The sequence below is a fragment of the Salvelinus namaycush genome, chromosome 26 (assembly GCF_016432855.1).
Source record: "Salvelinus namaycush isolate Seneca chromosome 26, SaNama_1.0, whole genome shotgun sequence".
NCBI classification, from domain to species: Eukaryota; Metazoa; Chordata; class Actinopteri; order Salmoniformes; family Salmonidae; genus Salvelinus; species Salvelinus namaycush.
The window spans coordinates 27546015-27558976 of NC_052332.1; the positions used below are offsets into that span (position 1 = coordinate 27546015).

Consider the following 12962-nt stretch of genomic DNA (forward strand, 5'->3'; position numbering starts at 1 on the left):
TAACACATATGTACCCAGAACTTAATCAAGCAGCTGACCAATTACGTGAGACTTTAGTTCTGGGTTAACCGAGATTAGCCATACTGCATCTGCCACAATATTTGGGACAAAATCTGTAACACATTTTAAGAAAGTTAAGGTCAACATAACTGACCTATAGGGTACATATCAGAAATAGCTGTATAAAATGCTTTTAAAATGGAAACCTTGATGAATGTTTAACTTTGTTTGACAAGTGGTTCTGAAGTGTCATGAAATTGTTTCAAATTATAAACTCAGCAAGAAAGGAAACGTCCCTATATCAGGATCCTGTCTTTCAAAGATAATTTGTAAAAATCCAATAACTTTGCAGATCATTGTACAGGGTTTAAACACTGTTTCCCATGCTTGTTCAATGAACCATAAACAATTAATGAACATGCACCTGTGGAACGGTCATTAAGACACTAACTGCTTACAGACGGTAGGCAATTAAGGTCACAGTTATGCAAATTTAGGACACTAAAGAGGCCTTTCTACTGACTCTGAAAAACACCAAAAGAAAGATGCCCAGGGTCCCTGCTCATCTGCGTGAACGTGCCTTAGGCATGCTGCAAGGAGGCATGAGGACTGCAGATGTGGCCAGGGCAATAAATTGCAATGTCTGTACTGTGAGACACCTTAGACAGCGCTACAGGGAGACAGGACAGACAGCTGATCGTCCTCGCAGTGGCAGACCAAGTGTAACAACACCTGCACAGGATCGGTACATCTAAACATCACACCTGCGGGACACGTACAGGATGGCAACAACAACTGCCCGAGTTACACCAGGAATGCACAATCCCTCCATCAGTGCTCAGACTGTCCGCAATAGGCTGAGAGGCTGGACTGAGGGCTTGTAGGCCTGTTGTAAGGCAGGTCCTCACCAGACATCACCAAAAACAACGTCGCCTATGGGCACAAACCCACCGTCGCTGGACCAGACAGGACTGACAAAAAGTGCTCTTTACTGACGAGTCGCGGATTTGTCTCACCAGGGGTGATGGTCGGATTCGCGTTTATCGTCGAAGGAATGAGCGTTACACCGAGGCCTGTACTCTGGAGCGGGATACGATTTGGAGGTGGAGGGTCCGTCATGGTCTGGGGCGGTGTGTCACAGTATCATCGGACTGAGCTTGTTGTCATTGCAGGCAATCTCAACGCTGTGCGTTACAGGGAAGACATCCTCCTCCCTCATGTGGTACCCTTCCTGCAGGCTCATCCTGACGTGACCCTCCAGCATGACAATGCCACCAGCCATACTGCTCATTCTGTGTGTGATTTCCTGCAAGACAGGAATGTCAGTGTTCTGACATGGCCAGCGAAGAGCCCAGCTCTCAATCCCATTGAGCACGTCTGGGACCTGTTGGATCAGAGGGTGAGGGCTAGTGCCGTTCCCTCCCCAGAAATGTCCGGGAACTTGCAGGTGCCTTGGTGGAAGAGTGGGTTAACATCTCACAGCCAGAACTGGCAAATCTGGTGCAGTCCATGAGGAGGAGATGCACTGCAGTACTTAATGCAGCTGGTGGCCACACCAGATACTGACTGTTACTTTTGATTTTGACCCCCACTTTGTTCAGGGACACATTATTCCATTTGTAAGTCACATGTCTGTGAAACTTGTTCTTTTTATGTCTCAGTTGTTGAAACTTGTTATGTTCATACAAATATTTACACATGTTAAGTTTGCTGAAAATGAACGCAGTTGGCAGTGAGAGGACATTTCTTTATATAATATAACCAACTTTGAAAGCACCAGCTACAACTATTGTTTAAAAACCACCCATATTGTGCCATTGATATTAGAATGTTGGAAGCTTAACCATCGAATTCCATTTACTGGGGTAGCTATGTTTTTTAAATTTGTAACTTTGTGGCTATAGGCACCAAATTGCACACACACACTGCTAGAACAGGGTTTTAAAAAGATTTGTAGATTCAGGTCCGTCACAGAATTCACTCATCTTTTTCCAATACGGCTGCGAAACAACTCTGTGGTCTTATTGGCCAATTTCGCATGACCATACCTGTATGAAACATAATTGTAGTATGCCCAAAAATATCTTAATGTTAAGTGATGTAGAGTATGCAACCACATGAGCCAGGTGTGCCAGTTATAGAAGATTGCCACAATTCTGTGAATAATTGAATAATGTGCCCAAAGATCTGTCTGCATTTCTGAAGATGTTACCACAATTCTGTGAATAATCTGACATCTTTATATCTGGCTCATGTGGTTGTGTATTCAACATCACTAGGAACATATTAAGATGTTTTTGGGCATAAAACAATTACAATTCAAATGGGTAAGTCCACATTTAATTGTATGGTGGCCATATTAGGGGAAAAATGCTTCACAGTTACCCACCAGAGACATTTTTGGAACGTTCAGGTCAACATAAATTACCTTTGACCTCTCCAATGATATTATTAATGGGTTTAAGTGAGCAATAACTTGTTGTATACTGACCATTGTTTGTCATAGGGTAAAATCCCTATTGGGAAAATGTATGGGATGGAGGGATGAGAATGATAACACACAGAAAGCTACCATAGCAGTGCAGCAATCACACATTTTCCAACTCTAGGGACATAGCCCTTCAAAAAAATCACTTGGACATGGTTAGCCCAAGTGAGCCCCCCCCCCCCCCCTTGTCATAATGGTGAAAGGAGGATAGAAATTGTAAATGATGGAAGTTCAGACTACTGTTTCCTAATGATTAGAGGGCATTTTTCATCTAGGAATGTGTGAGGATAATGGTCAATAGCTGCAACCTGGTCTCAGAGCATTGTGTATTATTGTGTACATAAATCTGAGCCTCCAAGTATGAAATGTTACGTTTCATATGTATTCATTTGTGGATGTCCAGAATCCATTTCATATATGTTACACATTACAATTCATTTGTTACGAATTTGCAAAACATACAATATGTTACGAATTTGCAAAACGTATGTTACAAATTCTGGTTAGGTGCCAAACGTTAGCTAGCTTGCAATGTTAGCTAGGCTAGGGGTTAAGTTTAGGAGTTAGGTTAAAGGGTTAGCTAACATGCTATGTAGTTGTGAAGTAGTAAGTGGTTGAAAAGTAAAAATTACAAAGTTGTCTGTGATGAGATTCAAACTCGTAACCTTTGGGTTGCTCGACTTTTATATGCATACCCATCCACCCCGACCAACCACCCTACTTTTGTTTTTCCTTAAGTAACCATCTGTCTTACATAACGTAACATATCTTACTAAATGGAGTATATTGGATGTAAGTACATAATAATACGAAATGCTCTGAGACCAGGTTGACAATAGAGCTACACTCTGGAACACACACATATAGGTTGGCATAGACCACTCCAGTCCATCCCTCCCCCTTCTCCTGGCTGCTCTCTATCAGTGTGAACCATAGTACGATATTTTGAGTTCAGAGCGTTGGAGAAGGATGCAACCAACCCAAAGCGGTATTGTGAACAGGAGAAGAGACCAGAATAAGTTAACCGGGATGCATTATTTTTGAATGCGCCAATTTTCACACCGACACTTCGCCTGTCATTCAAGTTTGCTAGAAGAAGTTTAACCAATATTGTGCCATAATAAAAGATAACGGACGGATGGAAGGGGCTATTTTTGTCCGCTAAGACTCAAAGGGATAAAATAATGGAGACAACTCTGAAAGCAATAACGCGTTAAGCATTCAAGTGCTGCAGTGTTTATAAGAGCACAGAGGACAGGCAATTATCAATTTGGGTCAGTGAATGCTCGCTTATATACCATAGTCCAATGTTGTATGTGTGCAGAGGGAAATTGGAGCGAGCAAGCCTGTGCATCCGGATGGCAAGGTAGTCTATGCAAAATAATAGATAAACGCCCACTATCCAAAAGTATCCTTTCAAGGTAGCCTATTGGTAGGAATTTACGCTGAAAATCTGGACAATCGGTGCATATTCATTTGTCCGGGGTGGTGCCATTTGGAGAGTGGGTGGACAGTCGCCTTATCATCATGCAATGTCCCGTAATTGCTAGACACGTTTCAAACCAGAAACCTACATGTGGCCGCTGATGCACTTTAAACGCAAGACTAGAGAGGTCGACACATTGTATCCCCTCACACATTCCAACTACTGTGAGTGTTGTCTCTGGTTGATTGTTTTTGTTGTTGAAGTTTTTCCTTAGGTGTTTGCCCAAGTCACGCTATAGCTGTGCACTCCGAGGGATTTAGTGAACTTCGTTCGCACTCTTTGTCTAACTCGATTCCCCGTCCCTTCTTTTTTCGGGGGTAAAATGGCAGTAGAGAGCCAAGGAACAGGAATGGCTTTCGCGTTTTGGGACGGCTGTAATGGTTTGGGATTTATTTTTATTCTTCTTGTGGATTTACTGGGAATAACTGCAAGTAACATGGAACCTATTTATTGGAATACATTGAACAAGAGGTAAGTGGTTAAACTTTAATTTCACATAGGCTAGCATACCGTACTTTAGATTTGTTATACATTTCCCCCCAAAACACATTGCTGTCCGATTATGACTGACTGAATAGATAATGCAAAGGACACGGTTCCTTGACTGCCGATCAAAGCATGAAGAACAGTAGGTTATATTGGTGACATTGCATGCAGAGTGGCATTTGAAGACAGATATTAAATGCTTTACAATTACCACCTCATGGGGAACATACCTTTGGGACACTGAATTATTATTTTGTGAGCTTCGATTTCAGGTCTCGAATTTACATGGGTTCACTCAATATCCAACTGTAGACTAGACTAGCCTAGGCCTAGTTGTTGCTGGTGGAAGTGAGTGGTGGTGTGGATACTGACTTCGTTGGAGAGGATTACAGTCGAGGAAGACTGTGCCTGGAGTTTACTGGAAACCGGTCCTATTCAACAGATCGGTGTCCCTCCTATAGTTAAATATAGACCAGTGTAAAACCATAGCATACCCTTTCTGTCCATAGAGAGCAAGGAGATGGCAATGGGGTTGTTATGCGTGGAAATGCCTGTTTTTGGCAGACTGCTATTATGTCAGGGTTGCGTGAGAGAGGGAGTGGTCTTCACGCATGATTGCACCCTCATAAAAGGTCGCGTGCGTGTAGTCCGCACTATGAAAGCCATTGAGAACCTGGCCTGGATTTGTCCCACACTGTTAAAGCAAATTCCTCTTTTATCAAAGCTCAGACTCTCACATATTCTGGCAAGCATGCGGTAATTCCGCATCAATTCATTTGAAGATGTTTGGGGTTTAGCCCAATGCAAGTAGGGGGGTCCGGGTCATCCTCAATTAGCAACAAAATAGGAATTTCAACAGCTTAAATGCATGGATTTGGTGCACATTGAGATGAACGTTGAGATATGAGAGAAAATATTTTTCAGGTAACTTGCACCTTCCCACCTACCACAGCAGGCACTTCCAGTACTCAATTACAATAGCTACTGTGGGTCTCTACACTGGAGTACATACATCTACAGTGTATTGCCAAAAACTACCATACCACTCAACAACTTCAAACATACTCTGACCTGGCCAACGAGCCAAACTGATTGAAGAATCCCACAGTAACCTAACCCCCCCCCCCCCCCCCCCCCCCACACACACACACACACCCTCACACACACACACACACACAGAGAGACACTTAACAGTAATTAGAATCCATAGAGCAGCTTTAAGTGGTAGTCTACTTTCTCTTTGTTGTCTGTTGCTGTCTCTTTTGTCTAGTCCTCTCCTGGTTAAGTGTCAAAGTAAACAATTGTTTTAATAGTAATTTCACAGGCTTTTTCACCTCACCTGATAATTCTTTGTTAACCATGTTTGACCTTTTCACTATTTGTATTTCACCTGTTATAATCTGTACAAGTAAATACAACTAATTAGAATGTATAGATCAGCTAGAAGGGAATACAGTCTCTGTGCTCAACCCACCTCTGTTCTCTCTCCATCTGCCCTCTTCTGTCACTTTCTCTGTCTTGTCTGTTACTGTCTCGTGTAGGGTTGGGTGGTTATTTATTTATATACTCAACAAAATTATAAACGCAACATGCATCAATTTCAATGATTTTATGGAGGTACAGTTCATAAGGAAATCAGTCAATTTAAATAAATTCATTTGGCCCTAATCTATGAATTTCACATGACTGGCAGGAGCGCAGCCATGGGTGGGCCTGGGAGGGCATAGGCCCACCCACTTGGGAGCCAGGACCAACCAATCAGAATGAGTTTTTCACCACAAAAGGGCTTTATTACTGATAGAAATACCCCTTAGTTTCATCAGCTGTCTGGGTGGCTGGTCTCAGATGATCCCGCAGGTGGAGAAGTCGGGTGTGGAGGTCCTAGGCTAGCGTCGTTACACGTGGGCTGCGGTTGTGAGGCCGGTTGGACCTACTGCCAAATTCTGTAAAATGACGTTGGAGGTGGCTTATGGTAGAGAAATTAACATTAAATTCCGTGGCAACAGCTCTGGTGGACATTCCTGCAGTCAGCATGCCAATTGCGCACTCCCTCAAAATTGAGACATCTGTGGCATTGTGTTGTGTGACAAAATTGCACTCTTAAATGTGCAAATTGCACATTTTACAGGTGGCCTTCTATTGTCCCCAGCACCTGTGTAATGATCATGCTGTTTTAATAAGCTTCTTGATATGCCGCACATGTCAGGTGGATGAATTATCTTCGCGAAGGAGAAATGCCCTCTAACAAGGATGTTAACAAATTTGTGCACAATATTTGAGAGAAATAAGCTTTTTGTGCGAATGGCACATTTCGGAGATCTTTTATTTCAGCACAGGAAACATTGGGACCAACAATTTACATATTGTGTTTATTTTTTTATTCAGTGTGTGTATACAAAAAAAAAATGTAATGCTTTTTTTTTAATGCTTTTTTTTAACGCACAAAACCATTTAGGCAACATGGATCCTGATCCAGGAGGGTATTGAATGTCTCTTATCTGGGTACCAGTCTTTTTAGCTAACATGCCACGTGATGTCACTGCCAAAGAGACTGGCCTTAAGGCAATCTCAACGTTCAATATGCAGCTGGTTTTACGGAGGAGTTGCTCATTGGTTGTTGGAAATAACATTTATTTTCCATGACAACATGTGGAACCTCAAATAGAATTATAAAGTCAAAAACAAACATTTAGCTTTTAGATAGACAAGTTGTTTTATTTTTAGAAAATCTTTTTGAGGTTGGAATTGCAGGATGTATTTAGTTTGAGAATTTAGACGTGAGTTCGCAACTTTTGACAGACTGGTTTTGTCTGGACAAACCAAAACCACATACCAACGTGTTCTGTGGAGAACAAGTTCCTGTATTTGGATAATTGTTTTGATTGGAGTATAGCTTTTTGGGCCCTCCGAGTGGCGCATCGGTCTAAGGCACCGCATCTTATCTCTTGTCTGGTGTTCCTCCATCATATCCTACTCTCCTGTTGCTGTCTCTGTCTTGTCTGGTGTCCCTCCATCATATCCTACTCTCCTGTTGCTGTCTCGTCTGGTGTCCCTCCATCATATCCTACTCTCCTGTTGCTGTCTCTGTCTTGTCTGGTGTCCCTCCATCATATCCTACTCTCCTGTTGCTGTCTCGTCTGGTGTTCCTCCATCATATCCTACTCTTCTGTTGCTGTCTCTGTCTTGTCTGTGTGAGTGAGTGTGTGGGGTTAGGGATGGCAGGGGGCTTCTGACATCTAAAGCAGAGTCGTGTATGCTTGGTAAACGACTGTAAACCATTCTGAGTGCAGTCTGTCATCGCTCCAGGGGAAGTTGTTGTACAACTCTCCCCCTCAAATGGGCATTAAAAATTCATCCTTCACAGACTGCTCAATATTTAATGAATCGTCTGCTAATTGGCTGAGGATAAAAGCCTGCTTAACTGGGCTAAGCGTTTCAGATTAAAACATTTTAAAGATTGGGAAAAGAAAGGAAACACCGATACACAGTGTCAGGAGACTGAGCTCTCTGCATCTTCACATGGTCATCCTTATTACCCCCTTACACTGCCTTACATAGCCAGAGTGTTACACCCCCAGAGTAGGAGTGCATGTGATTTGTGTATGAGAAAGGAGTAAGTGTGTGTTTTATTTGCTTGTGTATTTTTTTGTTTGTGAATGTTGTTCCCAGGGGTGTGGGTATTGTTGTTGGTCTGTGTGTGTGTGTGTGTGTGTCCATTCCCAATCAGTCACTCAGCATCTGACTCAGTTGGGGTGTTTAGGGGCGAGCAAGATGAAAGATCATTGTGTGAGCAAACACTTGAGTTGAGAGAGAATCAATGTGGTCGAGCGAGCAGAGGACGGGTCCCGCAAACGCAGGCCAGCGTGGTGCACGCAAATTAAACTTGAGAGCTTGCGAGTATGACTTTGAGCGAACAGAACTGCATTGTCGCATGCAATAAATTAATTGGAGAGCAGGGATTTTTATTCCCCTGACTACATGTCAAGACTCAAATGACTGCACTCACAAATACGCTGCATCCCCACACGGATGTCTCCTCCCCATTTAACCCCAATTTTCCAGTTTGCTCTCAAATCCACCTTGCGCTCAGAACTTCATACTATCGTTTTAAAACAGCAAAATTCTACCCAATGAACATATTGTGTAGCAGTCTACTGAAAAGCAATTGGTCATGTTTTTGGATCAATCACGAATGCTCTAACCAGATTTTAGAGGTTTCCATAAGGTTAGGGTTAAACGTGCTACACATAGGGTTTATTTTTGCATTGTAATTTCAGAAAATGTGCATAATATATCTGCAGTAATAATGGAGTGATAGTATTACTTACCCGCCAGTGTTGTGATTCGCTGATATTCGCCTATTGATTTCTCCCCCCGGAGTGGCATCAAAATTAGTCTGACTATGTGGCTGTGTTATCTAGTGGAAATCGCTTTGTCATCTCCAAAACCGCTTTTTGAAGCTGGTGGACCCAAACCAAAACTTTTGGTTTGGGTCCACCAGCTTCAAACAGCTGTAAAAATGATTTATTTTTATTGAAAATATATTTTACAGTGATTTAGATACAATATTCAGTGCTTGATCTCTCACAAAATCTGACATTGAGCAAACAGTGTAGAATTTTTGCAACCAGGAAATGACAGAGCGATTCCACTAGATAACACAGCCATAAAGTCAAAACAGCTTTCCCATTTTGACAACAGATGCCACTCCGGCAAGAGAAATCAATAGGCAAATATCACAGCCAATCACAACACTGGCAGATAAGTTATATTGTTAAACACTACAATTCCAATATTACTGCAGATATATTATCGACATTTTTGGAAATTAGAATGCACAAATGAATTTAAAAAAATTGTAACACCTTTTATGTTTAGGTTTAAAATCAGATTAAATAGGCAGGGTTAATGACTTTGGCTGTGGTAACTGGTGACCACCTATTTTTGAGCACAGAAGAGGAAAGGGTGAACGATGGCTGACAATAAAGAGGTAAGTTTTATCGTTTTTCAGTAGAGAAACTAATAAACCAACTAGCTTAGCTAATCAACTATCATTTCAATTTTGAAGTAGGTAGTTATTTGATATTGTTTTAAAAGCAGGTTATTAGGTTAACGATAGTAGGTAGGAAGCTAACGTTTAACTTTGTGGTTTAACCATAGATGGTTTCGTTTTCTATACCGTCTCTGGTTTAACTTAGAGCATTGTAAGTAAGTCAACGAGGGGTTTAGTAGAGGAAGAGGACTTGGAAGAGTAGTATGACTGGGAAGGAGTGGCAGAAGAGCGGGGAGAGGCATGGTGAGAACAGACCACTGAAGTATAAGAACAGACAGTGAGGACTCACTGTGGAAGAGGGCTATGATTGAGGAGGGGAAGTCGAGAGGTCAGGCTCCGAACCAAATAATAGCTAATATTGTAAAACGCTAAGCGCATACTTTAAAATGATTTGAATAGATTTGATCACTTTTAATCTGTCAGCTTTTGTGCAGTTACAATAAATGAGAATGACGTCAAAAACAATTCTCTCTCCATACCTCTTTCCATGCAGGTCCACTGTCACTAATATGTGGTGGTGAAGTCCCAATGGGCACAGACGTCAATTCAACGTCTATTCCACGTTGGTTCAGCGTAATTTAATTGAAATGACGTGGAAACAACGTTGATTAAACCAGTGTGTGCCAAGTGGGGTTGTTCTTTGCTCAGCTGACAGACCAGAGATACAGGAGCCCATTCGGTTCCAAGTTGCTTACCATGGCTCTCCTCTACGTACAGCATTCTGGGGACTTCCAGCAGGTAACTATGACATCCACTAATCACTCCCGTAACTTAATCATTAGTGGTACTGAGACTTCCTCGAATTTCTTTGAAACTGTATGAAGGCATTGTGCATAGGACATTTGTCACAGAGAGGATGATGACCAGATGGTTCTATTCGGAGGATGGGTATACTGAATGTATGTGATAGTCATTGCTAAATATGAGTTGTGTAAATAAGGGATAAAGTGAAAACCTATAGGAGGATAGCGCTCTACGAGGAGGGTTGGGAATGAAATGACAGCAGGCTGTTCAATACTGAGCCATACTGACTGACGTGTCGTGGATTGGTACAGTTTGGCTCAATCCAGTCCCAAATCATGTGCGATCACTTATTTGGCTAAATGATTATCCATAGTTGCCTCTTGATACAGCCACAGCAGTCATAAAATGGACTGTTACCTTGAACTCCAATTGAACTCTGTCTATGACATTTCCCAACCTCTTATTTTCCTTTCTCTCTCACTCCAGTTGCTCTCAGGAGATGGTCAGTGTGCGTAGAGAGAACCTTGTTTGACCAGGTGGAGTCAGGCTTCTACATCATCGCCCTGGACCACTACACCAACAAGGCAGAGGACACCAACTTTGGACCAGTGAGTCACTAACTCATCTTATGCCTTACACAACTCAGCACATACACTGTAGAAAACATTAGGAACACCTGCTCTTTCCATGACATGCAGTTGAAGTCTGAAGTTTACATACACTTAGGTTGGAGTCATTAAAACTAGTTTTTCAACCACTCCACAAATTTCTTGTTAACAAACTAACATTTTGGCAAGTCGGTTAGGACATCTACTTTGTACATGACACAAGTAATTTTTCCAACAATTTTTTAGACAGATTATTTCACTTATAACTGTATCATAATTCCAGTTGGTCAGAAGTTTACGTACGCCAAGTTGACTGTGCCTTTAAACAGCTTGGAAAATTCCAGAAAATTATGTCATGGCTTTAGAAGCTTCTGATAGGCTAATTGACATAATTTGAGTCAATTCGAGGTGTACCTGTGGATGTACAGTGAGGGAAAAAAGTATTTGATCCCCTGCTGATTTTGTACGTTTGCCCACTGACAACGAAATGATCAGTCTATAATTTTAATGGTAGGTTTATTTGAACAGTGACAGACATAATAACAAAAAAATCCAGAAAAACGCATGTCAAAAATTTTATAAATAGATTTGCATTTTAATGAGGGAAATAAGTATTTGACCCCCTCTCAATCAGAAAGATTTCTGGCCCCCAGGTGTCTTTTATACAGGTAACGAGCTGAGATTAGGAGCACACTCTTAAAGGGAGTGCTCCTAATCTCAGTTTGTTACCTGTATAAAAGACACCTGTCCACAGAAGCAATCAATCAAATTCCAAACTCTCCACCATGGCCAAGACCAAAGAGCTCTCCACGGATGTCAGGGACAAGATTGTAGACCTACAGAAGGCTGGAATGGGCTACAAGACCATCGCCAAGCAGCTTGGTGAGAAGGTGACAACAGTTGGTGCGATTATTCGCAAATGGAAGAAACACAAAAGAACTGTCAATCTCCCTCGGCCTGGGGCTCCATGCAATATCTCACCTCGTGGAGTTGCAATGATCATGAGAACGGTGAGGAACCAGCCCAGAACTACACGGGAGGATCTTGTCAATGATCTCAAGGCAGCTGGGACCATAGTCACCAAGAAAACAATTGGTAACACACTGCGCCATGAAGGACTGAAATCCTGCAGCGCCCGCAAGGTCCCCCTGCTCAAGAAAGCACATATACATGCCCGTCTGAAGTTTGCCAATGAACATCTGTATGATTGAGGACAACTTGTTGAAAGTTGTGGTCAGATGAGACCAAAATGGAGCTCTTTGGCATCAACTCAACTCGCCGTGTTTGGAGGAGGAGGAATGCTGCCTATGACCAAGAATACCATCCCCACCGTCAAACATGGAGGTGGAAACATTATGCTTTGGGGGTGTTTTTCTGCTAAGGGGACAGGACAACTTCACCGCATCAAAGGGACGATGGACGGGGCCATGTACCTCCTTCCCTCAGCCAGGGCATTGAAAATGGGTCGTGGATGGGTATTCCAGCATGACAATGACCCAAAACACACAGCCAAGGCAACAAAGGAGTGGCTCAAGAAGAAGCACATTAAGGTCCTGGAGTGGCCTAGCCAGTCTTCAGACCTTAATCCCATAGAAAATCTGTGGAGGGAGCTGAAGGTTCGAGTTGCCAAACGTCAGCCTCGAAACCTTAATGACTTGGAGAAGATCTGCAAAGAGGAGTGGGACAAAATCCCTCCTGAGATGTGTGCAAACCTGGTGGCCAACTACGAGAAACGTCTGATCTCTGATTGCCAATAAGGGTTTTGCCACCAAGTACTAAGTCATGTTTTGCAGAGGGGTCAAATACTTATTTCCCTCATTAAAATGCAAATTATTTTATAACATTTTTGACATGCGTTTTTCTGGATTTTTGTTGTTATTGTCTCTCACTGTTCAAATAAACCTACCATTAAAATTATAGACTGATCATTTCTTTGTCAGTGGGCAAACGTACAAAATCAGCAGGGTATCAAATACTTTTTTCCCTCACTGTATTTCAAGGCCTACCTTCAAACTCAGTGCCTCTTTGCGTGACATCATGGGAAAATCAAAAAATTGAGGACCTCCAAGTCTGGTTCATCCTTGGGAGCAATTTCCA

General features: G+C 42.2%; 1 protein-coding gene across 2 annotated transcripts in view; it reads left to right on the plus strand.

The window, feature by feature from the left end:
- Window positions 1-3984: 3984 nt before the first annotated feature.
- Window positions 3985-12962, plus strand: part of LOC120021335 (ephrin-B2-like) — a 66305-nt gene continuing 57327 nt past the window's right edge. The window contains exons 1-3 of one of the 2 annotated variants that reach the window (XR_005472498.1): window positions 4351-4445; window positions 10007-10251; window positions 10744-10865. Coding sequence is in view for 1 of the 2 variants with exons in the window: in XM_038965045.1 (XP_038820973.1) it covers window positions 4297-4445 (149 nt within the window). In the remaining variant the exon portion in view is untranslated. Of the gene's footprint in view, window positions 4446-10006; window positions 10252-10743; window positions 10866-12962 lie in introns of both variants that reach the window. The other variant, XM_038965045.1, reaches the window with a different exon arrangement.